Consider the following 23,083-nt stretch of genomic DNA (forward strand, 5'->3'; position numbering starts at 1 on the left):
GTGATGGACAGGGAGGCCTGGCATGCTGCAGTTCATGGGGTCGCAAAGAGTCGGACACGACTGAGCGACTGAACTGAACTGAACTAAGTGTAGACAGTGTAGACATCAATGAATTTTAGTATTTACTTGTTTATTTGGCTGTGCCGGGTCTAGTTGTGGCACGTAGGGTCTTTGATCTTCATTGTGGCATGCACCATCTTTAGCTGTGGCATGGAAGATCTTTAAGTTGCAGCATGGAAACTCAGTTGTGGAATGTAGGATCTAGTTCCCTGACCAGGGATCGAAGCTGATCCCCGTGCACTGAGAGCACAGCCACTGGACCACCAGTGAAGTCCCAACAGCCAACTTCTAGAAGCCATCCTCTGCTTTTTATCTTTCTAGCAGAGACAGAGTCTTCTAAACTCAACAGACTGAAGTGTACACCTCCTAACTCTCAAGAATATATAATCCCATCTCTCCAAAAAAAAGAAAAAAAAGCCTCTGGAAGATACTGCACGATGATTTCAGGGAATATTTCTTCAAAAAGAACATCAACAGTCTCCAAGAAGATGTCCTTTGTCAATCCTGTCCAACCATAAGGCACACCTGATTTCTGTCAGTACAATATGTACATGGGTATTTTTAAAAACTGCACTGACCCTTTCATTCACTTATTAGCTATTCTTAGCACCTTCTCTACCAATGCCATTCCAAAACTGTCCTCCTTAAAAGGAAATCTAAACTCGTCATTTCAGTCATGCAAGCTAAACTCTTCAATTTAACAATGATTTCTATTTCAGAGGGAACATTAAGCTGGACCCCACTTTCTTTCTTTCCTCCTCCAAATATCAGTCACCACCAGACAAGAGTCAGAAGAGCAGGGTTCTGGCCTGAGCCCCGGTACCACCACAGCAGCAGGGGCCAGCCTCACTGATCCCCAGGCTCCTTCAAACTCACAAACCTGGTGAACCGCTTCCATAAACACACTCAGCCTTGCTCCACTCATTTCTTCACTCTTTACTCAAACATGCCTGGGCCTCCTCCATTTAAAAAAATCTTTCACAGGACTTTCCTCGTGGTACAGTGGTTAAGAATTCGTCCTACAATGAAGGAGATGTGGTTCTATCCCTGGTCAGGCAACTAAGATCCCACAGGCTGCGGAGCAACTATGCCCAGGGGCTCTGGAGTCCATGTGCCACAACTAGAGAATCTGTGTGCCACAGTGAAAGATCCTGCATGCTGCAACGAGGATCCTGCATGCTGCCACTAAGACCGACACAGCCAAATAAATAAACACAATTTTTTTTAATCTTAAAAAACTCCTTTCACTTGAACCAATACCTCCTTCTGGTCAGGGAACTAGGTGGTTCAATGGTAAATAATCTGCCTGCAAATGCAGGAGATGCAGCAGACTCAGGTTTGATCCCTGAGTCGGAAAGCTCCCCTGGAGCAGGACATGGCAATCCACTCCAGTATTCTTGTTTGGAGAATCCCACAGGCCACGGAGACTGGTGGATTGCAGTCCATGGGGTCATAAAGAGTTGGCCGTGGCTGAGCACACAGCACACACACTATTCGGCGCTCTGCTCTCTTCATTTACTTGTAGATTTCACAACTGGATAGTAGACTACAGCCACCACTCTTTATGTTTTTATCATTTCATTTCCTTTGAACCCATAAAATTGGTTTCTCATCCTCTTCGTCTTGAAGACCACTAATAAATTTCTTTTAAAAGCATTATTATGGAAAATGTCAAGCATATACAAAGTGAATACAAATGAATCCTTATGTATTCATCACCAAGCTTCAATAGCTGTGAACATTCTGTCATTCTTGTTTCATCCATACTTCCATCCGTTCTCCATCCCTATTCAATTACTATTATTTTACAGTTTTCACAGGTAAAGTGTACCTGAAAAGTTGTACTTTTTAATTGCAAATTCTAGAAGTATACTTTTAACAAATGGATATACACCCGTGTGATCCATACTCCTCTTGGACACAGAATACCTCCACCTCTCCAGAAAATTTTGTGTACCTTTTCTTTAATTAATTCTTCAAAAAATAAATCCAGCTACATTTTCTAAATTACCAACCTCCTTGGCTTCTCAGCAGCATCTGACAGTATTGATTCTACCTTTTTTCTTGAAATGTACCTCTTGGTTTCTAGGAAGCAAAAGTATTCCAGTTCATCCTCACGTCACGTCGGCTTTGTTGCTGCTGCTGCTGCTAAGTCGCTTCAGTCGTGTCCGACTCTGTGCAACTGCCATAGACTCACCAGGCTCCCCCATCCCTGGGATTCTCCAGGCAAGAACACTGGAGTGGGTGGCCATTTCCTTCTCCAATGCATGAAAGTGAAAAGTGAAAGTGAAGTCGCTCAGTCGTTTCCAACTCTTAGCGACCCCATGGACTGCAGCCCACCAGGCTCCTCCGTCCATGGGATTTTCCAGGAAAGAGTGCTGGAATGGGGTGCCCACGTCGGCTTTACCTCCAGTATATTTCCAGTCTGTCTTCCTCCACTTCAGTGCAGTATGCAAATCCACTTTCTCTCTCACCCACGTGACTGACTAGGACTGTCTTCTTTCTCACTGGTCTTCTTGCTCCCACTCCTGCTTCAGTCCAATCCATTCCTCACATAGAAGCCAGAGTGATTTTTAAAAAATGAAATCATGGGGACTTTCCTGGTGGTCCAGTGGCCAAGACTGCACGCTCAATGCAGAGGGCCCAGGTTCGATCCCAGGTCAGGGAACTAGAGCCCTCATGCTGCAACCAAGAGTTTACATGCTGAAATTATAGATCCCACATATTCTAACTAAGACCTGGTACAGCCAAATAAATAATAAATTTTTTTAAAACGGAATCATATCACATGACTCCCTACTTTAACTGCCTTTAATGGCTTCCCAGTTGACAGAAATTCTTCCCACTTGACAGAAACCACATTCTATGCCAGGACTGTCAAGTTCTTGCAAGGTCTCAGTCTCTCTCTGTAACTTCCTATCACCACTCAGTGGCACAGGACTTCTGTCAGTTCTTGGAAGAGGCCAAGGGCTTCTGAAGTTGTTTCTTCTGTCTGGTGTACTGTTCTTCTAGCTCTTTACACAGTTGGCTCCCTCCAACTGTGTAAAGAGTCTTTACTGTTCTTTACTCTTTTAGAGTCTCAACAGTCTTTACTGTTCAGCTGAAATGCCACGTGTTCACAGAGGGCTTGCTTGACTAGCCTAAGCTTGTCCTTCCGGTCACCCTGTATTGTATTATTTTATTTTCTTCATAGTATTGATCATAATTCAGAATCACTATCTTTATTTATGTTTGTTTCTCCCACTAAAATGTAACCACCTTGAGAGTAAGAACCCATGTCTTTTTTCTTTGTTGTAGTGTATCCACTAATAACATATGCTCAAGAATTATTTTTTTTTAATGATTTAATTCAAAGTCATTGTTTTGCAGAAAAGTCCCCACTTTTTCTCAACACCATTCACCTTTCCTAACTTATTTCTATTAACAGAAAACCACAAATTATGTTACCATAGTACTAGGATAAATTCCTGCATTAACATCAAATCATTTCAAGATTTTAAACAAAGAGAAGCATAAGAAAAAAGTCATAAAATGTAACGTAAATGAAGACTAGTGAAAACAAAGTTATAATTTAATTTTAATAGCAGAAGCATCTACTTATTGCAAGTATAAAAAGAATATTCTTTTTTTTTAAACCTGTTATTTATTTGGCTGTGCCAAGTCTTAGTTGTGACACACAGGATCTTTGGCTGTGGCATGTAAACTCTGAATTGTAGCACGTGGGATCTAGTTCCCTGACCAGGGATTGGACCCCAGCCCCCTGCACTGGGAGTGTGGAGTCTTAGCCACTGGGCCACTAAGGAAGTCCCCCCCCAAAAAATATTCTTTTACTCTTTAGCCTAATTGATTCTGAACTGATGAAATATTCAATAATTGAAAAATCAAGAAATGCAGTCCTCCTTCCTTCCCCAGAAAGGAGGTGGAAACTGAGCTTCTGGTACAACTAAGCATTCTATGTCGATCTAGTTACATACTTGCCAAGCAATCTTCCAATTTCAACCTAGCTTTCCAGGAAGAGAATGTACTAGTCAGAGGATCCAAGAATCTAGTCTTCCTTAACATTGTGGTTTATTATAAACTAATTAATTAGGGTCTTGGGGAAGGGTCTGTGTGTACTGTAGAAATCCTGGGGTCTGTATATTTTTGGTGGCTGGCCTCGGTGTACATGTCTTGGTGTGTGAGTGTTTGGGGGACATTCTTAGAGTGTGTGCATCTCTCACTTATTCTGACTCTCCTTAAACCAGGTTTAGGGATCTAGATGAAAGTGAACATGTTAGGAACTAGATCAAAGTGCTCAGTCGTGTCTGACTCTTTGCAACCCCATGGACTGTAGCCTGCCATGCTCCTCTGTCCATGGGCTTCTCCAGGCAAGAATACTGGAGTGGGTTGCCATTCCCTTCTCCAGGGGATCTTCCCAATGTCTCCTGCATTACAGGCAGATTCTTTTCCATCTGAATTACCAGGGATGCCGGGATCTAGATGAGTCTGATTAAAGTCTATTGGATTCTACTTTGGCAGAAAGAAGGAAGGGATCTGGTGATACAGGGGGAAAAACAAACAAGGGGAGAGGATGAACCTGTCCTTCTACCTAACACATGGACTGTAATGAGGGGAGATTCAGAGAAGCTGAAGAGCATCTTTCACAAGGAGCTCTGGGGCTCGGGGCACAAACTGTGCTTCTCTGTAGCCCAGCCCACGTACCCATTAAGTAGTCATTCTTCATTCCGCTTCCCCCAACCAATCTCTGGCAACCACCAGCCTGTGTTCTATGTAATTATCTATTCTACATATTACATATAAATGGAATCATATGTGACCTTTTGTGCCGGGCTTCTTCCAATTAGCACGATGTTTTGGAGTTTCATCTGGTGACATCTGACCCCTCTCCACTTTTGCTCTGGGGAAAGAATTTGTTGTTGTTGTTCAGTTGCTCAGTGGTGTCTGACCCCATGGATGTGGAGAAAGAATAAACCTTCCCAAGAGAGTATAAGCAGCAGTGGCAACAGCAAAGGACTTCCTTCAGGACGGTTCAGGGCAGACAGCCCTACAGGTGCAGGGAACTGTTCAGAACACAGTGTGGGATACGCTTGGAGCTCCCAGCAAGGATTAGAAGTGATTTTGACAGGAGAAAAAGGGACGTGAAGGTGAATAATGAGGGTTTTATATGACCAAGAAGAGAAAAAGCCAAGGAGACTCAGGACATGGAGCTAGATATAGACAGGTATCAACACAAACGTAACCACTTCTACACAGGTGACAACGAAGTATTCATTTAAGCTTTAGCCTGAAAAACCAAACCAAATGCCATTTATAAATTTATAACTAAAAATGTCTAAAAATGATCAGTGATACCTCTGTGTAGCAGGAATAAGGCATAGGCTTTTTTATTTTTTACCTTATACACTTCTGATTTGCTTTAATTTTTAAAATAAGTACATACAACTTGCATAATAAAACCTTAAAAGATAAAGTGCTAGTAGTCTACAAGTGAATCATAAATTTTTCTATGAGCTCAGTGAAATTTGTTTTAAATTTGTCAAGGAATATAACAAAAGTGGAGAAGGAAAAAAATCCTTTCAATCTTAGGTGAGGTTTAATTTAAATTAATCAGATGTCTAAATTCACCTAAAACACAACACCCACTCTCCTCACTCACTGTCCCTGTTTAATTTCTGCTCAGACTGTTTGCACCTTTAGTAATTCACTGACCTTGGAACTGCTTTCTTCCGATACTTCTCCCTCATTGGTCTGCATGGGAACAGACTCTGTGCAAAACTCTGCAGAAACACACAAATACTGCCTAAAAGAGGTAAGAAGAGAAAAAAAACACACATAAGGAATCAGTGTGCATATTTGCTTTCTCAGATTACATTGAAATTCTGTCACCAAGACTAAAAATAGTATGAAGCGATGACCTTGAGTATTGTGTGTGTACACATGCACATGTGTGTGTGTGTGTGTGTGTGTGTGTAGCATACATACACAAATATCCCAGGGAGAGAGGCAGGGAGAGAGTTTTCCCCACCTTATGAGAGCATAATTAGGAAAGGCTGAAGACACTGGATTAGTAAACAGTTCTAGATTTCTTTCCTCTTTTTATTTGACTTGTGGCAGAGGTTAAGAGTAAAAATCTAGCGATTCATACAGTACAAACACTGACCTGTTGGAAAAGTGGCCCACCTGAGAAAAGTAGGGGGCCACTTGTTATGCTGTAGCAGGGCATATAGTCTAACTATCAGGCTAGGCTACTGCAAGTGGCTGGGTTTCTTAGGTTTATAATTTACGTTCAATATTTATGGTATTTTATAACTGAAATTCAGGTATACTCTAATGGTTGATCCTACCTTTCTATTTTAAGAAAACCTGCTCAATAAATTTCAGTTTATTTATTTTTTTATGATAACAGGCCTATAGGGCAAGACAATAAAAAGTAGCAATTTTTCTTCTAAGAATAAAATGAGTCAAATAAAAGTATATTAAAATTTTATGAATTAAAATGAACCCAAAAGAAACTACTAAAAGTTTATGCAACCTTCAAATTAATTCATTAAATATGTAATTATTAAGGAATAGGAACCATAAAGACAGCTGAGTGCTGAAGAACTGATGCTTTTGGAGAAGACTCTTGACAGTCCCTTGGACTGCCAGAAATCAAACCAGTCAATTCTAAAGGAAATCAACCCTGAATATTCACTGGAAGGACTGATGCTAAAGCTGAAGCTCCAATACTTTGGCCACTTGATGCGAAGAACTGACTTATTGGAAAAGACCCTGATGCTGGGAAAGACTGAAGGCAGGAGAAGAAGGGGACAACAGAGGATGAGATGGTTGGATGGCATCACCGACTTAATGGACATGAGTTTGAGCAAGTCTGAGAGTTGGTGATGGACAGGGAAGCCTGGCGTGCTGCAGTCCATGGGGTTTGCAAAGAGTTGGACACGACTGAGTGACTGAAGTACTCAAACTGACACAAACAAATCTCCATTGTAATACAGGTATGAATATTTTTTTCAAATTCTTCAAAGGGCTCAAAGCTACAAAATAGGAAAGCTAAAATGATGCTTGACAGTGTACCTTTTTGGCATGAGAGAAATCTTTACGAATACAGCAGATAGGAGATGTGCCAATCTGGTTCTGGCACAGGCTTCTCAATAACCATTCACAAGGTCTGAGACCAAAAGGTATTTCTAAGAATCTGTTTCTTCACCTGGTGGGTGGGAAAGGACATAAAAACACCCACTGTGCTCGTCTAATAACGTCTGTTGGGAACCAGTGTTTATATATATATATAACGTAAAATGTGAAATTGGTACACTGGAAGTCCCTTGACCACCCCCACCCCACTCACTCACTCCACACAAACCAACACCATCCATTCCCTCTGTAAAACACGCAGAAAGTGAAACAGGCGTTCTCTAGGTGGTTTTGTACCTCACACCTATTTGTGACAGTTGTGCCAAAGCAGAATTACCCTTTCTATGAAGACTAAACTGACAGCCCTGGAAAAACTCGGTAACATAACTAGAAAGATGTGGTATACAAACTGCTTCACAAATGTCTTTTAAGTTCCCATTCTACTTTACTGGAACAGAGATTGTATTTCATAGATGATACATTATAGCCACAGCAGACCAGGAAAGGCATCTCCATTATCTCTGTGCCATTTCCATTTGAACGAGCTTCCCTCTCCTGAGGTTTCCCGCTTGGCTCCTCTCCATCCACACACTCCACCCTAGTGGAGGGACAGGATCTTATATGAATGGAGAGTTGAGAAGGAGAAACAAGCTATGTGAGCTCGGCCCCTCCTGTCTCCTCCCTTTTGAAGCTGCCTGTCCCTCAGGAGCACTCACTGTGCTCAGCTCTCAGACCCATTAACACAGGTCCCTCATGGCTACCTGTGACAGGTAAGACTGTTGAATTCTGAGCTTCACTGTTAAGACTCTGTTTCCTCCCGTAGATGTAAGCTGCATTCTCCAATACAGCTTTTTTAAAAAAAATTATTTATTTATGGCTGTGCTGGGTCTTCAAAGCCATTGAGGTGCACAGGCTTCTCATTGCAGTGGCTCCTTTTGCTGCAAAATGTAGGCTCTAGGGTGCTTGGGCTTCAGTCTTTGGGGCCAGTGGGCTCAGCAGTTGTGACTCTCAGGCTTAGAGAGTCTTGCTCTGTGGCATATGGGATCTTCCTGCTCCAGAGATTGAATCAGTGTCCCTTGCATTAAAAGGCGGATTCTTAACCACTGGGCCACCAGGGAAGCTCTCCAACACAGCTTTATTAGTGTAAAGATGGTTTTTTGGTCTCCCAAATCCCCTCCTCTTTGAGAAATAAATTTCTCAATTGGTAGAGAACTCAGTCAAGAGAAAAAATACTATTTATTAGGTCTCTCAAAGACTTAAATCTGATGCATGAGACCAGTGTCTTGATTAATAGACACCAAGGAAAATTTGAGGAGAAAGATACATGTCAAATTTCTGAGGCTTTTGTTAGGGCCAGGACTTTGGGCCTTGGTTCTTTTGTGAGGGGGCATAGCGCTTTGATCTTATAGAGGTTTACATTAGGCCACATGAGTTTTTACAGTTATATACTAGCTTTTAACTATTGAGGCCAAACTGAAGTTTATAAAGCATAGGCCACCCTGCATTTTAACCTTAGTGCAACTCTGTCTTCAGGTGTGTGGCTGTTTCTATAGAGACAAGGTTGTAGGCACTGGGCACAGAAGATTGAGCAAGGCTCGGGGGCTTTGCTGGCCTCAGTGAAGCAACAAGGCACAGTTGGCAGTGGCAGTGATGGTGGGGTCCTGAAAGCTCACCTAATGTCAGCTGTGCAAGTGGCCCCAGCATACAATGGCCACTCTGGCCTAGCAAGCAAATGCCAGCTGTGCTGGCCTCAGCAAAGGGAAGAGGGCATTAGCAGGCTTGGGTGGCTCCAGAGTACAGAAGGCTGCTGCCTGACCTTGAATTATGCAGGCACAGCTTTTCCTAAGCAGGCATAGCTGAGGCAATGATTAGGCTTTAGGGAAAAGAGACATTCTTCCTACAGGCCTTGTAGATACCTAGTGAGGGCAACAGTTATTTGCTATGGATAAGCTACAAGGCAGCTGAATTTCAAACAGCACAAGCACCATCAAACCAGTAAAGTTCTATGTTTAAATTCTTTTTGCTAAGTTTATATAGGCAATTCAAAGGGGGAAGGGCAATTGAGAGGTTTCTCATTAAATGTCAGGTTGATGTCCTTTATTTAATTAGCCTTCATTGTGTTGGGCGGGTGACTTTTTACTCTTTTTAATGTTTTTCAACGAGTTTTTGAGAAAGCCTCGATGCCATTCTTATTGAAGACATGGCTCATACCTGTGCCTCAGGGTCTAAGTCAGTTTTCCTGCCCTTCTGAGGAAAAGACAGGGGAATAAAGTAGGTGACTGATAGTCTTTACCTGGTGCATTGCAGGCCTCAGCAGATGTTAGTGAGCAAACATGAGGAATGTCCTGCAGGCTCTGTGCTGGGTCTTCTCTAAAAGTTGACCAACATGCTCATATCTCAAAGCCCTCCAAGATCCAGACCTCGCCTGCCTCTCCAGTGTCATCGGCCGAGGCCTCTTTGGTCCCTCCTATCTAGCCACAGTGAACTACTTGTGCGCCGCGCTCAGTCGTGTCCGACTCTCTGCGACCCCATGGCTGTAGCCCACCAGACTCCTCTGTCCGTGGGATTTCCCAGGCAAGAATACTGGAGCGGGTTGCCATTTCCTCCTCCAACAGTGAACTACTTACAGCTTCCCAAATACACCAGATTGTTTCCCGTTTCCATGCTTTTGTTCATATCACTCCCTCTGCCTTTCTATTCCCTGCTCCTCATTCAACATTCAGCTTTTATAAAGTAATTGCTGTCCCATCTCTAGGCAGAACTGATGACTCCTTTCCCAGTGTCTGCAAGGGATCTTGTGAGAAACTTATTAGCGGATCTGTAACACTGCATAGGATTTATTTTCTTACACTGATGCCTCACCTATTAGATTATCAATGCTTTGATACCAGACATTGTTTTTCAATCTCTGCATGCCCAGATTACTTAAAACTGTGCACCTGGCATTTAATAAGTATCCAATAAATTCCACTGTAAGAATGACTGAATTAACCAACTAAGTCTTTTTTACTTAAAATTGCAGTTCACTGGGTCCCCACCACATGCCAGATGGTGCTTGACTAGTATAGGAGAATGAGCTTTGGCTTTGAAGGAGCGGAACAATTATTCTTTGTCATTTCTTAGCTGTGTAATCTTGAGCAACTTACCTAACATTATAATCTGCATTATTTTCATCTACAAAACTGATCGGGGGGAGGTATTACTCCTGCAAGGTGTCCAGGTGCAGCAAACAGGCACTACAAAAACAGTTAGTTCCTTCCCAAGAAGTCTCGGAGGGTTTACAGACCAGCAAAGCAGACAAAAAAAATAAGTAACTCTTAATATAAATAATGTTGTTTTATTGCTGTATCAACAACAGGTGCCCCTGGAACACAGATAAAAAGGAAATTCTGCCAGAAGAGCCTGGGATGAGGGGACAAGAGGAAAGATATAAGCAGGAAAGTAAATAGTGGCATTCTTGTCCCCTCTTCCAAAATCTAAGCAAAGAAAAAAGAATCCATCAAGGCATAAAGTTGTGAAAAATAACTTCACATAGTCTGGTAAGGTTTACAGATACTCAGTGGTGCTCAGTCACTCAGTCGTGTCTGACTCTTTGTGGCTCCATGGACTGTAGCATGCCAGGCTCCTCTGCCCATGGAATTTTCCAGGCAAGAATACTGGAGTGGGGTGCCATTTTCTTATGCCAGGGGATCTTCCTGACCCAGGGATTGAACCCAGGCATCTATTGTATCTCCTGCATTGGCAGATGGGTTCTTTACCATCTGAGCCACCAGAGAAGCCTCTTACAGATAAGGGTATACTACAAAAGAAGCCAGAAATGTTGTTTGGAATTAGGTCTTGGAGGGGTTTGTAGGATGACATCTGCAGTGACTGGGAGCCGTAAGAGCTGTTTAGGCAAAGGGGCAATGTGAGCAAATCTATGGCTAGACGCTGAGTCAGGCAGTGTGTGGACGACACACTGGAGTGGGGAGGCACCGGAGGCAGAGGAGCTAGGATATGCGCATGTAACACTGCGAAACTGCTAAATCTAATAACAAATCTAGTTCCATAAAAGGATGGGACACCAAGTGTCAGTATCAAACTAAATACAGGTGTTTTTAAAGGGACCTAGTGAAGTGGAAATTCAAAGGATCAGGAGTGATGGCCACTTTAAGTTCCCTTCTGTAAGAACTCTGGAAAGAAGCATTAATATCAGAATGTACTTTTCTTTTTTTTAAACGTGAAGACACTCTCATTTCATTGCCCGTACCGGGTGGATATTCATTTTTAAAACTTACCTTTGACAGTATCCTGGGGCAACACAAGCCCGTGAGGATGAGTCTAGACTACATTCAGTGCAAAAACCAAAACCCTGAAAAGAGAAGAAAATCCCAATGAGCCTCATGCTCACAGCAAGACACCGTGGTGAGCAGCAGTCATGTATAAACCCGGGCTTCTCTGTCTACCAGCTACTGACTCTTAGGCCAGTGGCCTAACGGCTCAAGCCTCAGCTTCCTCATTCAACACCGGGAGCAACAACACTGTCTTCCTCATAGGGTTCTCTGAAAGTTTAGATGAAATACTTGTAAAAACACTTTTAGCACAGGGCAGGGCACCAGCCACATGCTGGATAAAGGTGAGTGGATATTAAGAATGTGAACTGAAATATTTTCTGGAAAAAACATTACAACTGATATTAAACCTTTATTATTTATTTAACCTTGTTTGTTCTACCAGAAAAATACCAAGCTGCTTTATTTTCTCCATTTGACATGAGGATGTCTCGTCATCACTTTAGAACTAATGCATCCCAGACCACACTCTTCATCTCCCACCCCCAACCCGCCCCGCCCCCAGACTCCATTCTCCAGTCTCCACTGTCTCAATCAAGGGTGTCATCCTCCACTCAGGTTCTGGGGTCAGAACTTCAGATTCATCCTGGATTTCTCATCCCACCCCAGTCCTCTTACAGCCAGTCAGCAAACCCTATCATTCCTGCTTTCAAAATACGTATCTTAGAGCTACCCATAATTCTTCATTTTCATTGCTATCATCATTTCCTACTTGTGGAGGCCTCTTAGCTCGTTTTCTTGGGCCTACTCCCACTCCTCCCCAAGCCATTTCTAATTAATTGCTGGAATGGCCTCTTAAGAATCAAAGCAAATGACAGCAAGCTGCTAATAAGTGCAGTGAAAATGTTATTTCGTGAAGGAATGTCTTCTCTCTTTATATATATGTGAAATATATATATACACACACACATGAAATGACAGCCATGTATTATTAGATAGTTAAAGATCCCAGGCCAGTTCTTTCATTTTACAATGGCAGAAACAAATGCCAGAAGGATATTCTGCTCAATGTGGGGACAAATGCGGCAGAAATTTATCTGTGATTAGCATCAACACTGCTGTCAGAAAGCCCGTCACTGTTTGGAAGTTGGCCACCTAGTTTCACAATCAAGTTAACATTTCTGTCCAAGAAAGCACATTCCACTTCCCATGGCTACAGATTGTAAATTACAGGTTCAGAACTACCTTAGGTCACAGCATTTGAGGTGATGTTTTACTCAATCTCAAAGGTATCTTATTGCCCTCTTATCTACCATCATCTCCACCTTAGCTTATTTTCAGTGTTTGAATAAATAAATCTCAGATGGAATGGTACTATGATGAGTATTTATTGTTGCTATTTAGTTGCTAAGTCGTGTCTGACTCTTGTGACCTCATAGACTGTAGCCCACCAGGCTCCTCTGTCCTTGGGATTTCCCAGGCAAGGATACTGGAATGGGTTGCCATTTCCTTCTCTAGAGGATCTTCCTGACCCAGGGATCGAACCTGTATCTCCTGCATTGCAACAGATTCCTTATCTCTAAGCCACCTGGGAAGTCCTATATGATGAGTGTCAGTAACATTTTAATTATTAGCTTTACCCTCCTATTAAACACACTGTTATCCCAACAATCTTCCTTTCTAAAAAGCCAATTTGACCTTTGGGTACATTACTGGCAAAATCTAGTCAGTAACTACCCATTGTCATTAGGGTACAATTCAAAATCCCTCCAGTCCTGTCATCACATCACATCCTGGTCGCATGGTTGGCACAGGGCAGCCTTGCTCATGACGTGCACTTGCGTCCCTGGGAGCCCGCTGCCTCACTCCCTTCTACTCCTCTTTTAAGATGTGCCTCAGGCGTTAGCTCCTCACAGTTTTCTGTACCCTTCTTGGCTGAAGTATTCCTCTTCTGAGACCATACAATATCGGTAATATCCATGGATCTGTTTTATTCATGCAACAGAACTCCTTGACAACAAGGACTACCTACGTCTTACATTACCTTTGAACTTGGTATCAGATGGAGCTCAATAAACACAGACTGAACTGAATGTTGATGTGACCCCAATAACAGTACTGCAGTGTGGAAGCGTCCCCATTAAATGGCACCGGGGAAGGCTGAATAAGCCAGGCACAGCTTCCAAGATGAGCCTGGCCCTCACAAGGATGTAAACTCTGTGGTTATGTGTGACGCTCAGCACCTCAGAGAAAGACGGGATTCTTGAACTTTTTCTCAACCACAGACTAGCAAGGTAAAAGACTTAATTTTCGGTTCTCTATTGTGATTAGTTTCTGCCCAGGCTTAAACATCCTTCTCAGGGTAAACACTAAATTCTGTACCAACTTCATACAGGGGCCCATTATTACATATCTTGCTAACAGACAAGCTTAAGACATCGTGGCCAGATCGGTCCTTTGCCTGTTTGGCAGTTGGTCCCAGACACTTGCTGGCGGTCAGTGACGGAAAAGGAGTTAAAGCAGAGAAGTTGCCAGCGGGGGAAACTGGGCAGTTTTCCAAGTACTCTGGAAACCAGTTTTTACAGAACAGCTTCATTACTTTCTCTGCAGGGCCGTGAACCTCTGTATCAGATGCACTCCTATTCAAGGTACACAGAAAATTTAATTCTAAAATCAACACTGAAAATTATCTAATTGAAGTTATCTACAGCACTGTTTTCCTTCTAAGGTATGAGTAATGGCAAATTCCTCGCAAACACCATCTGAAATGTTCAGAGCTGCCCTATAATCCTTCCATCTGATCATGCGTAGCCATGGCAGTAAGCTACTTGAACTGCTCTAGTTTTCTCTAGTCTCTCACAGAGTAACCAAATTGGTCTTGAAATTCACACAGTGGGGTGGGAAGGTTCAGTGGATCTTGGACTACATCAATATCCAGGCCCTACAAAACTTCAAGTAGGCTTAAAGAGTTTCTCCACAGCCAAGTACAGAACTAAACTCACCAGGTGGAATTAGAACTGAATCCTTTACAAAGAATATGAAAAGAAGTACATATCCAATAAACTATATTTACTAATAATGTCTCTGATATGATGGAATTTTAATTTTGAAACTTGATTGTTCAGCATGATTCTTCTAAATATAATTTTAATTCTCATTTCAAAAACTTCAAGCAATATAGATAAAGTCCTTGACCACTGCCCTCCCTCCCTGCCCTGGTCCTCCCAGGACTCACCACTACTGCTATGTTTGATAATCAGCATAATTCTCCAGATGCAGATTATTAAGAATACACTGTAAACTTCTGAGTCATAAATAACACGGAAAACCCAGACTGTCTACATTGTTGGCGACTGGCCTAACTTCAAGCAAGATGTCTGGAAGAGCAGCAGACATGGGGGTGGAGCAAAACACCAGCAATGAGGCCAGGGAGGTTTTCCTGGGAGGGGAGCACAGACCAGGAGACTAGGGGCAGACAGGAGGGGACTACGAATCCAGCTCTATATGTGGGGCACACAGCCCAAGCGGGCAAAAAGGAACCTGTTGAATTAAGTAACACCAATAATAAAGTCAGAGCCTAAGGGGCGCAGATAAAGGTAGTACTACTACAGGAAGATGGGTTTATTTAGCTACCAATACCCAAGGGTTACCATTGTTCCAAGATCTGGAAATGCTACTTGCAGTTTTAGGTCACGTCTACTTCAGTTCAACACTTTGGAAATTCTGTAAAAATGTTCAAGTCTGCCCATTCCTAAAATCACCCCCTTTAATCCTAAAATCTCCTGCAGATGGTGTGCCCTTCCTCCCCTCTAGTCAAGCTCTATTTCCAGGGGATCTTCCCTACCGAGGGATCGAACCTGGGTCTCCTGCATTGTAGGCGGATTATGTCCTGTCTGAGCCATTAGGGAATATCCCTTAAATATGTATATATATTTATTTATTTGGCTGCACCAGGTCTTAGTTGTGGCATGTAAGATCTTTAGTCATGACATGTGGGATCTAGTTTTCTGACCAGGGATCGAACCTAGGATCCCTGCATTGGGAGCCCAGTCTTAGCCACTGGACCACCAGGGAAGTCCAAAGCTCTTTAAAAAGAAGTTTTATTTGTGGTCTCAGTGTCCTAATCTCTCATGGACTTAATCATCATCAACATTTGGTTTCTCTCCCTATCACTCCCAGTTGTCAAATACAATGGCTATCATTGAATTATTCGCTGTAACCTTTCTTTGGCTTCTAAAAATTAGAAGGATCTGAATACGTGTCATTTGGAAGCCCCTTTCCATCTTGATGGTAAGGACGTGAGATCTCATCACTAGGCCAGGGGCACTTCGCTTTAGTTCCTGGTCCTTGGCTGAGTCTGGATCTCCCTGTCTCCCTAGGCTTGCAGCCAGTCCAAGGCCCTTGTCAATACTGTTGGTTTTCAGATTCCCATCATGGGCAGGGGGTTGCTGGGTGAGAAGCAGCTGCTTCTGCGCATGGAGGACTGGGGAACAAAGGTCATGGTGAAGAAATTCAACTCAACTCCTGGTTTTAAGGATTTGAGCATAGTTCTGATGCTCAAACTGACATGGAACATATTTAGTCCCTTTATCCCACAGAAGGGGTTTCCCTGGTGGCTCAGACAGTAGAGAATCTGCCTGCAATGCAGCAGACCCAGGTTCAATCCCTGGGTCGGGAAGATCCCCTGGTGAAGGGCATGGCAACCCACTCCAATATTCTTGCTTGGAGATCCCATGGACAAAGGAGTCTGGCAGGCTACAGTCCATGGGGTGGCAAAGAGTCGGACACAACTGAGTGACTGAACAACATTATCTCAATGACTCCCAGATCTCTCTCTAGGGCTGACCTTTCTTAAAACCTTCAAAGCCATCTGTATAACTTCCTAATGTCAATAGACTTCTCTACCTCATGTTCCACAGGTCCCTAAAACACAATATAATGAAACAAAATAACACTCCCCTTAAAATAATCTGCCTGTCTTGGGAATACTAGCATCCCACTTAAAAATCTTGAACCATCACCTCCATTTTCCTCTCACCAAACTGTCAGCTCTGCTGCTGCTGCTAAGTCGCTTCAGTCGTGTCTGACTCTTGTGTGACCTCATAGACGGCAGCCCACCAGGCTCCCCCATCCCTGGGATTCTCCAGGCAAGAACACTGGAGTGGGTTGCCATTTCCTTCTCCAATGCATGAAAGTGAAAAGTGAAAGTGAAGTCGCTCAGTCGTCTCCAACTCTTTGCAACCCCATGGACTGCAGCCTACCAGGCTCCTCCATCCATGGGATTTTCCAGGCAAGAGTACTGGAGTGGGGTGCCATTGCCTTCTCTGCTGTCAGCTCTAATCCTCCAATATTTCAACAGGTACTTTCTTCCCTATTCCTATCATCTCTGCCTTAGTTCTGGCATAATCTCCACTGATTTATCCACTTGTTTTTTAAACTGGTTTTCTTACCCTTAAGACCCACCCCACCCCCACTGCCATTAGAATTACCGTTATAAAGGGCAAAACCACAGGGCCTTTGCAATGCCTTTCATCCATCTTCAAGATGAAATCCAATTCCACCGCGTGGTATACAAGGCCCAGGATCCATTCAGCTCTCACCTTCATCTCACAAAACCACTCTGCTTTCAGTTTCTCTTAAGCACCACAGGGTTTCACGTGTCTGTGATTTTGTACATGTTTTGTCAACCGGACTCCTTCTCTCACAGGGCAAATTTCAATTTTGATGATGCAAGAAAAGGGAAACCTTTCCTATCAAGTTTGTCTTGATTCTTCTCTTTTGCTCCAGGTGCTCTGGATGGGTCCTTCCTCTGGGTTAGCAACTACACTCGGTATATATTTCCACTAGGCTTGTTTATGCTGTATAGACTACAAGGTTGTAAGTTTTCTGAAGACAGGAAGGGCTAAGTCTTTTTATCACTGTATCACCATCACGTAAAACAGTGCCAGTGCAAAGGATATTCCAATAAATTCTCCTGAAACAAAAACATGCATTTGGAGGGGGGAACTATAAAGTCAACTCAATATAATATTCTTTGTTTACTGAAATCAGGATGCTGTTCATGGCTTATAAGAGTACACCCAGGGCCACAGTACTGATTCCAATCATTCACTCAGTGAATGAGCCACCTGCCAGGTTTCATGTCTGTTCTAGAAATACCATGTTGAAGTCATGCTAGGCTCTCAGGGCACTGTGCTACCCGCATGAACCCACAGATTGCCATGGAGAAGCTGTGAAGAAACTCTGGGACTGAGAACAGGACCCTGGCATAAAGATGTTAAATTTATTCTTGTAACTTTTAAGTCAGGGAAGAGTTGCCTAATAAATAAACTGAAGCAGCGATGAAGAAAAAGGCACATGCCTCACCTTCAACTACTAATCCAGTTTGGTCAAATGGAACTAATGCCCTCTGGCTTAGTCCAGGACAACTTGTCAATTCTTTAACACAAAGGGCTTCAGAAAGTAAAGCTACCCTCTAAGACCTACACAAACTGCCAGTCACATGAAGGTGGGGGCGGGACGGAGGGGAATAATGACTGCCAGCTATAAGAACAGCAGAGGCAGCTACTGAACAGCAGATTCAACTCAACCAGCTTTCCTGAGGCTTACGAAACACCTAGCACTATGCTCGCTGGTTTCAGAACAAGGGCCTCTGACTAGGTTTTACTGCAATCATTGGCCACAAAGAATTAAAGAGATTGGGGGCTTCCCTGGAGAAGGCAACGGTACCCCACTCCAGTACTCTTGCCTGGAAAATCCCATGGATGGAGGAGCCTGGTGGGCTGCAGTCCATGCGGTCGCGAAGAGTCAGACACGACTGAGCAACTTCACTTTCACTTTTCACTTTCATGCATTGGAGAAGGATATGGCAACCCACTCCAGTATTCTTGCCTGGAGAATCCCAGGGATGGGGTAGCCTGGTCGGCTGCCGTCTTTGGGGTCGCACAGAGTCGGATACGACTGAAGTGACTTAGCAGCAGTAGCGGTAGCAGGGGGCTTCCCTGGTGGTCCAGTGGCTAAGACTCCGTGCTCCCAACACAGGGGGCCAGGGTTCAATCCCTGGTCAGGGAACTAGATCCCACATGCCATAAATAAGAGCTCAACCTGCCACAACTAAAGAGCCCATATATCACAACAAAGATGGAAGATTTATCATGCTTCAAATAAGACTTGTGCAGCCAAATAAAGAAATATTAAAGAAAAGGAAAATAATTAAACAGGCTAAGATGCTCAGCTTTTGCATTCAATATATTGATGATCTGTAATCAAAAAGTATTCTTTTTCCATGTTGTGTATTCAATTTATGTAGTTAAAAAAATCAAATAGGTATTTCTATGAAGGTTGTCTACAATATTTCAAATGCATATTGGTTCTCCACTAAAACAATAAGGGAAAATTTAATATTGATATTGAAGATAATAATATGAAACTATTTATGCTGTGTTCAGCAATATACATCATGGACATCTCATTTAAGATATGATCCCTATCCTTAGAGCTTCCCTGGTGGCTGAGATGGTAAAGAACCTGCCTGCAATGCCGAAGACCCAGGTTCAGTCTCTAGGTCAGGAAGATCCCTGGAGAAGGGAAAGGCAACCCACTCCAGTATTCTTGCCTGGAGAATCCAACAGACAGAGGAGCCTGGTGGGCTACAGTCCACGGGGTTGCAAAGAGTCGGACATGACTAAGCAACAAACACTTTCCCTATCCTTAGAGGTCTTACATTATTGATAAGGAGAAGAAAATTAGCACACCAAGCAGTTCCACAAAAACTAAGCAGTAAGCTGTGCGGCACAGAAGTTTCGAGGATGCAGAAAAAATGGTGGGCTGGACAACCTGTGCAGCCTTCAGGGAGAAACCAAGATCCCGGCTGGAACTGATGGGATCTAAAGCAGTGATTCTAAAACTTTTTCATTGCAGGGTCTCTTTACATCCCTAAAAATTATTAAGGATCTGCAAAAGCTTTTGTTTATGTGGGTTGTAGTTAACAATATTTACAGGTGCCTCAGTGGTAAAGAATCCGCCTGCCAATGCAGGAGACATGGGTTCAATCCCCGAGTCAGGAAAGATCCCCTAGAGAAGGATATGGCAACTCACTCCAGTATTCTTGCCTGGGAAATCCCATGGAGAGAGGAGCCTGGCAGGCTATGATCTGTGGAGTCACAAAAGAGTTGGATACGACTTAACAACTAAACCACAACAAACACATTAAAAATGAAAACTATGAAAAATTTAAAATATTCACTCATAAATATTTAAATATATAAGTAATAAATGATTACATGTTAACATTTTTAAATTAAAAATATTTTAAAGGCTAAAAGTTTAGAGAACAGTGCCACTTTTTTACACTTTTGTAAGTATCTTTGATATTTTGCAAGTATCAGACAACAGCTATATCCTAATATCTGCTTTTGCATTCAATCTTTTGCAGTATTGCATGCCATGTAGCCTCTGGAAAACTCCACTGTACACTCAGGAATGAGTTTAAAAGGCATATAACATCTTAATGTTATTAAAGAGTTGTGATTTCATGGACCCCCTGGAAGGATCTAGACCTGGGGGAGTGCGGGGGATCCGTGGACCACACTTTGGGGAATCGTTAATTTTAAAAGAGAAAGAAAATGCTACATGCAAGGGCTGGGCAGGAAGGAAATATGTGGCTGGAGAGCCATAATTTCTAAGTACGCAATGCTTCCCTGTAAACTCTTGGCTACAACCAGGCTCACCTTCATCGTGAGACTGAGAGACCGAAATGGCCAGGCAAAGTGGGGACCAGAAGCCTCCTCTAACCCCGTGGTGCTCTGTGCCCACACAGGAGGCTCTGCAGCCCCTGTAACATTCCCCGGAGGCCACGTCAGCCCTTGCTCGCTGGCACCTCCACTGCGCTCTCCTCCCAGAAGCTGTAAATGGCTCACAAGAAACTGCCTTGCCGGGGCTTCCCAAGGCTGTGTTTACTAACTGCAAAATCATCTCTCTGCCACAGTCTCAGATTCTTCAGACATTTCTTGATCTGGCTGTCTTAAAGAAACACATTTAACATCAGCCACGTAGCCAGTTTTTCCTTGCCAATAACCATGGGAGTTTGCTATTCCGTTCTCGTGCATCTTGCGACTGTAAAAACAGTTCCCGGAGCATCATATGTCATGGATCTAGTTGCCACAAACTGAAAACATTTTCTTCATATTTTGTGGCACAAACTAAAAGCATGCTGGATGTGGTTTGCATACAGTCCATCTCTGGCCAAAAAAGAGGCTTAAATATATGGATAGACGGGAGAAAGGGGGTGGCCATCACCATCATTAAACTGTTTGATCAATCAACGTTGGATAGTGTATAGCTATGGCAAAATTCTAAATGGAAATAAAACATTCTAAAATTATCCTGCAATAAGTACAGTTGTTCTTTTCATGCAGCAAGCTTTAAGTTGCCTAACAGTTGTTTTATAGCTGAGAGAAGCACAGATGAAACAGAAACTTCTTTTTTAGTCTTTTAAATAAAAAAATTATATAATAAAAGCAATCATGAATCTATATAGTTTTTCAGTCTTTTTTATGCTATTTTTTAGTAAACATATTTATTAAGGCCCCTTTACAGAAGAGGATAGGTCATTTTGAAGCCAAAGTGAAACTGAAACTTTAAAAAGAGATTTCTGCTTCTGGGAATGCTAAACTAGATAATTCAGACCAACAAGCTTATCCTGCTAAGAATAGCCTAGAAAATCTGGACAAAATATTAAAAATAATCTTCAAGGCACTAATAAGTTAATTAAGAATTACCATGCATAAAAATCAATTTCAAGTGAACTATGTATCTAAATGTGAAAGATAAGTAGTAAAGCTTCCGGAAAACAATGTGGGATGTTACCATCACTGAGGCACTGGGAAGGAGCTCTTAAACAGAAAACAAGAGTAACCATGGACAAAAGACAGATAAAAGATAACGATACCAAAATTCAGTTTTTGTTCACCAAAAGACATCCTCAGGAAAAGGAAAAAGTGGGTCATATAAAACCAATAAAAGACTCATATTCAAAATAAAAAGGAGTTCTGACAAGAAACGAAAGATAACAATAGGAAAATGGGCAAGAGGCTAGGTGAGGCACATCACCAAATAAACAAACAAACCACAAAAACAAATAAAAAGTTGTCGAACCTCAATAATAAGTAAGAAAAATACTTCCATCAAAACCATGATGGAAAAAAAGAAAAAGAAAATCACAGCGATATAACTTTGTATACCAGAACAATTAAAATTTTTAAAGTCTGATAATAACAAGTGTGGCCAAGGGTATGGAACAATGGGAATAACCATGTACTACTTGTGTGAATGTATAAATAAACTGCTATATCCACTTTGGAATATAGTCTGGCATTATTCTTCTAAAGTGGAAAAGAGACATACTTCACGATCCAGCAATTCCACTCCCAGGTATATACCCCAAAGAATTCATGCACAGGGGCACTGAAAGATACACAAAAATTTTCAAAGCAGCACTATTATAAGAGCCCCCAGCTGGGAACAACCCAGATATTCTCAACAGTAGAATAGCATATTCATAAAATGGAATACCATACAGCAATTAAAATCAGGAAATAACAACCACACAGAACATGGATGGATTTCAAAAACATAATGACCACATAATAAAAGAATATATAGTGTGTGACTCTGTTCAAAATCAGCCAAACTTATAATGTTTAGACATGCGTGGGTGATAAAAGGAGAAAGGAAAGAAAAGAAATCAGAAGAGTGGTTACCTGCAGGTGGAAGTCGGGGTGTCTCTAGAAAGCTCACTAAGGGCTGCTGGTTCCTGTAATGTCCTATTCTTTGATCTCAGAACTGGTCATTTTAAAATAACTAAGTTTTACATTTGTATTTTATACATGTCTCTGGTTGTGTGATATATTTCACAATAAAAAACAATGAAAGCAAAACAAAGATCAAATACATACAAAGGAAAAAGTGGTATCTTTGCTATAACTTTAAAAATTAGATGACAGAACCCAAATTCCTTAGCTGGCATCCCTTCATTATCCAGTCCTGCCTTCCTAGTCTCATCTCTTGCCACCCACCTTCTTCACAGGTAGTACAAGGAGTCTGTCACGCTCGTGCTCAACCCTGAGCTTTCTTTACCTTCACTTCTGATATCTGTCTAGAAGACCATGGAGACAAAACCCAATCATCATTCTGTCAGACTAAGTACAAACATTCAAGACACAGCCTGGATGTCATCTCCAGTGAGAAAGCTTTTCAGGAGACACAGATTCTAGGGCCACACCGACTGGTTCAAATTCCAGATCAGCCATTTACTGGGCAGAGTGACCTTGGTCAATTTATCAACAATAATCTTGTAGATTCTTCATCTATAAAAATGAGTATGAAAATACAACCTGCCTCACTAGGTTTTTGTAATGATTCAATGAGTAAATATATGCAAAGTGTCTGGAACAGGCCTGAGAGAGAATAAACACTGGGTATTAGCTATTATTATAATCTAGCTATTATTATCAAGTATTATTATTAACTAGGTATTAGCAGGCTGAGTCGGAGAAGGCAATGGCACCCCACTCCAGTACTTTGGCCTGGAAAATCCCATGGATGGAGGAGCCTGGTAG

The 23,083-nt window shown here is 42.3% G+C and overlaps 1 protein-coding gene across 5 annotated transcripts in view; it reads right to left on the reverse strand.

Annotated features, from left to right (window-relative positions):
- The window catches only part of TNRC6B (trinucleotide repeat containing adaptor 6B), a 262,575-nt gene that overhangs the window by 182,125 nt on the left and 57,367 nt on the right, over window positions 1-23,083 (reverse strand). For 4 of the 5 annotated variants that reach the window (XM_070371539.1, XM_070371534.1, XM_070371536.1 and 1 more), the window contains exons 2-3: window positions 11,472-11,545; window positions 5,770-5,860 (exon numbers count right to left, since the gene is read on the reverse strand). In XM_070371539.1, coding sequence (XP_070227640.1) covers window positions 5,770-5,814 — 45 coding nt within the window. In that variant the 5' untranslated portion in view covers window positions 5,815-5,860; window positions 11,472-11,545. Of the gene's footprint in view, window positions 1-5,769; window positions 5,861-11,471; window positions 11,546-19,562; window positions 19,582-23,083 lie in introns of those variants that run through there. The other variant, XM_070371537.1, reaches the window with a different exon arrangement.

Source organism: Bos mutus, chromosome 5, assembly GCF_027580195.1.
Source record: "Bos mutus isolate GX-2022 chromosome 5, NWIPB_WYAK_1.1, whole genome shotgun sequence".
Lineage (NCBI taxonomy): Eukaryota > Metazoa > Chordata > Mammalia > Artiodactyla > Bovidae > Bos > Bos mutus.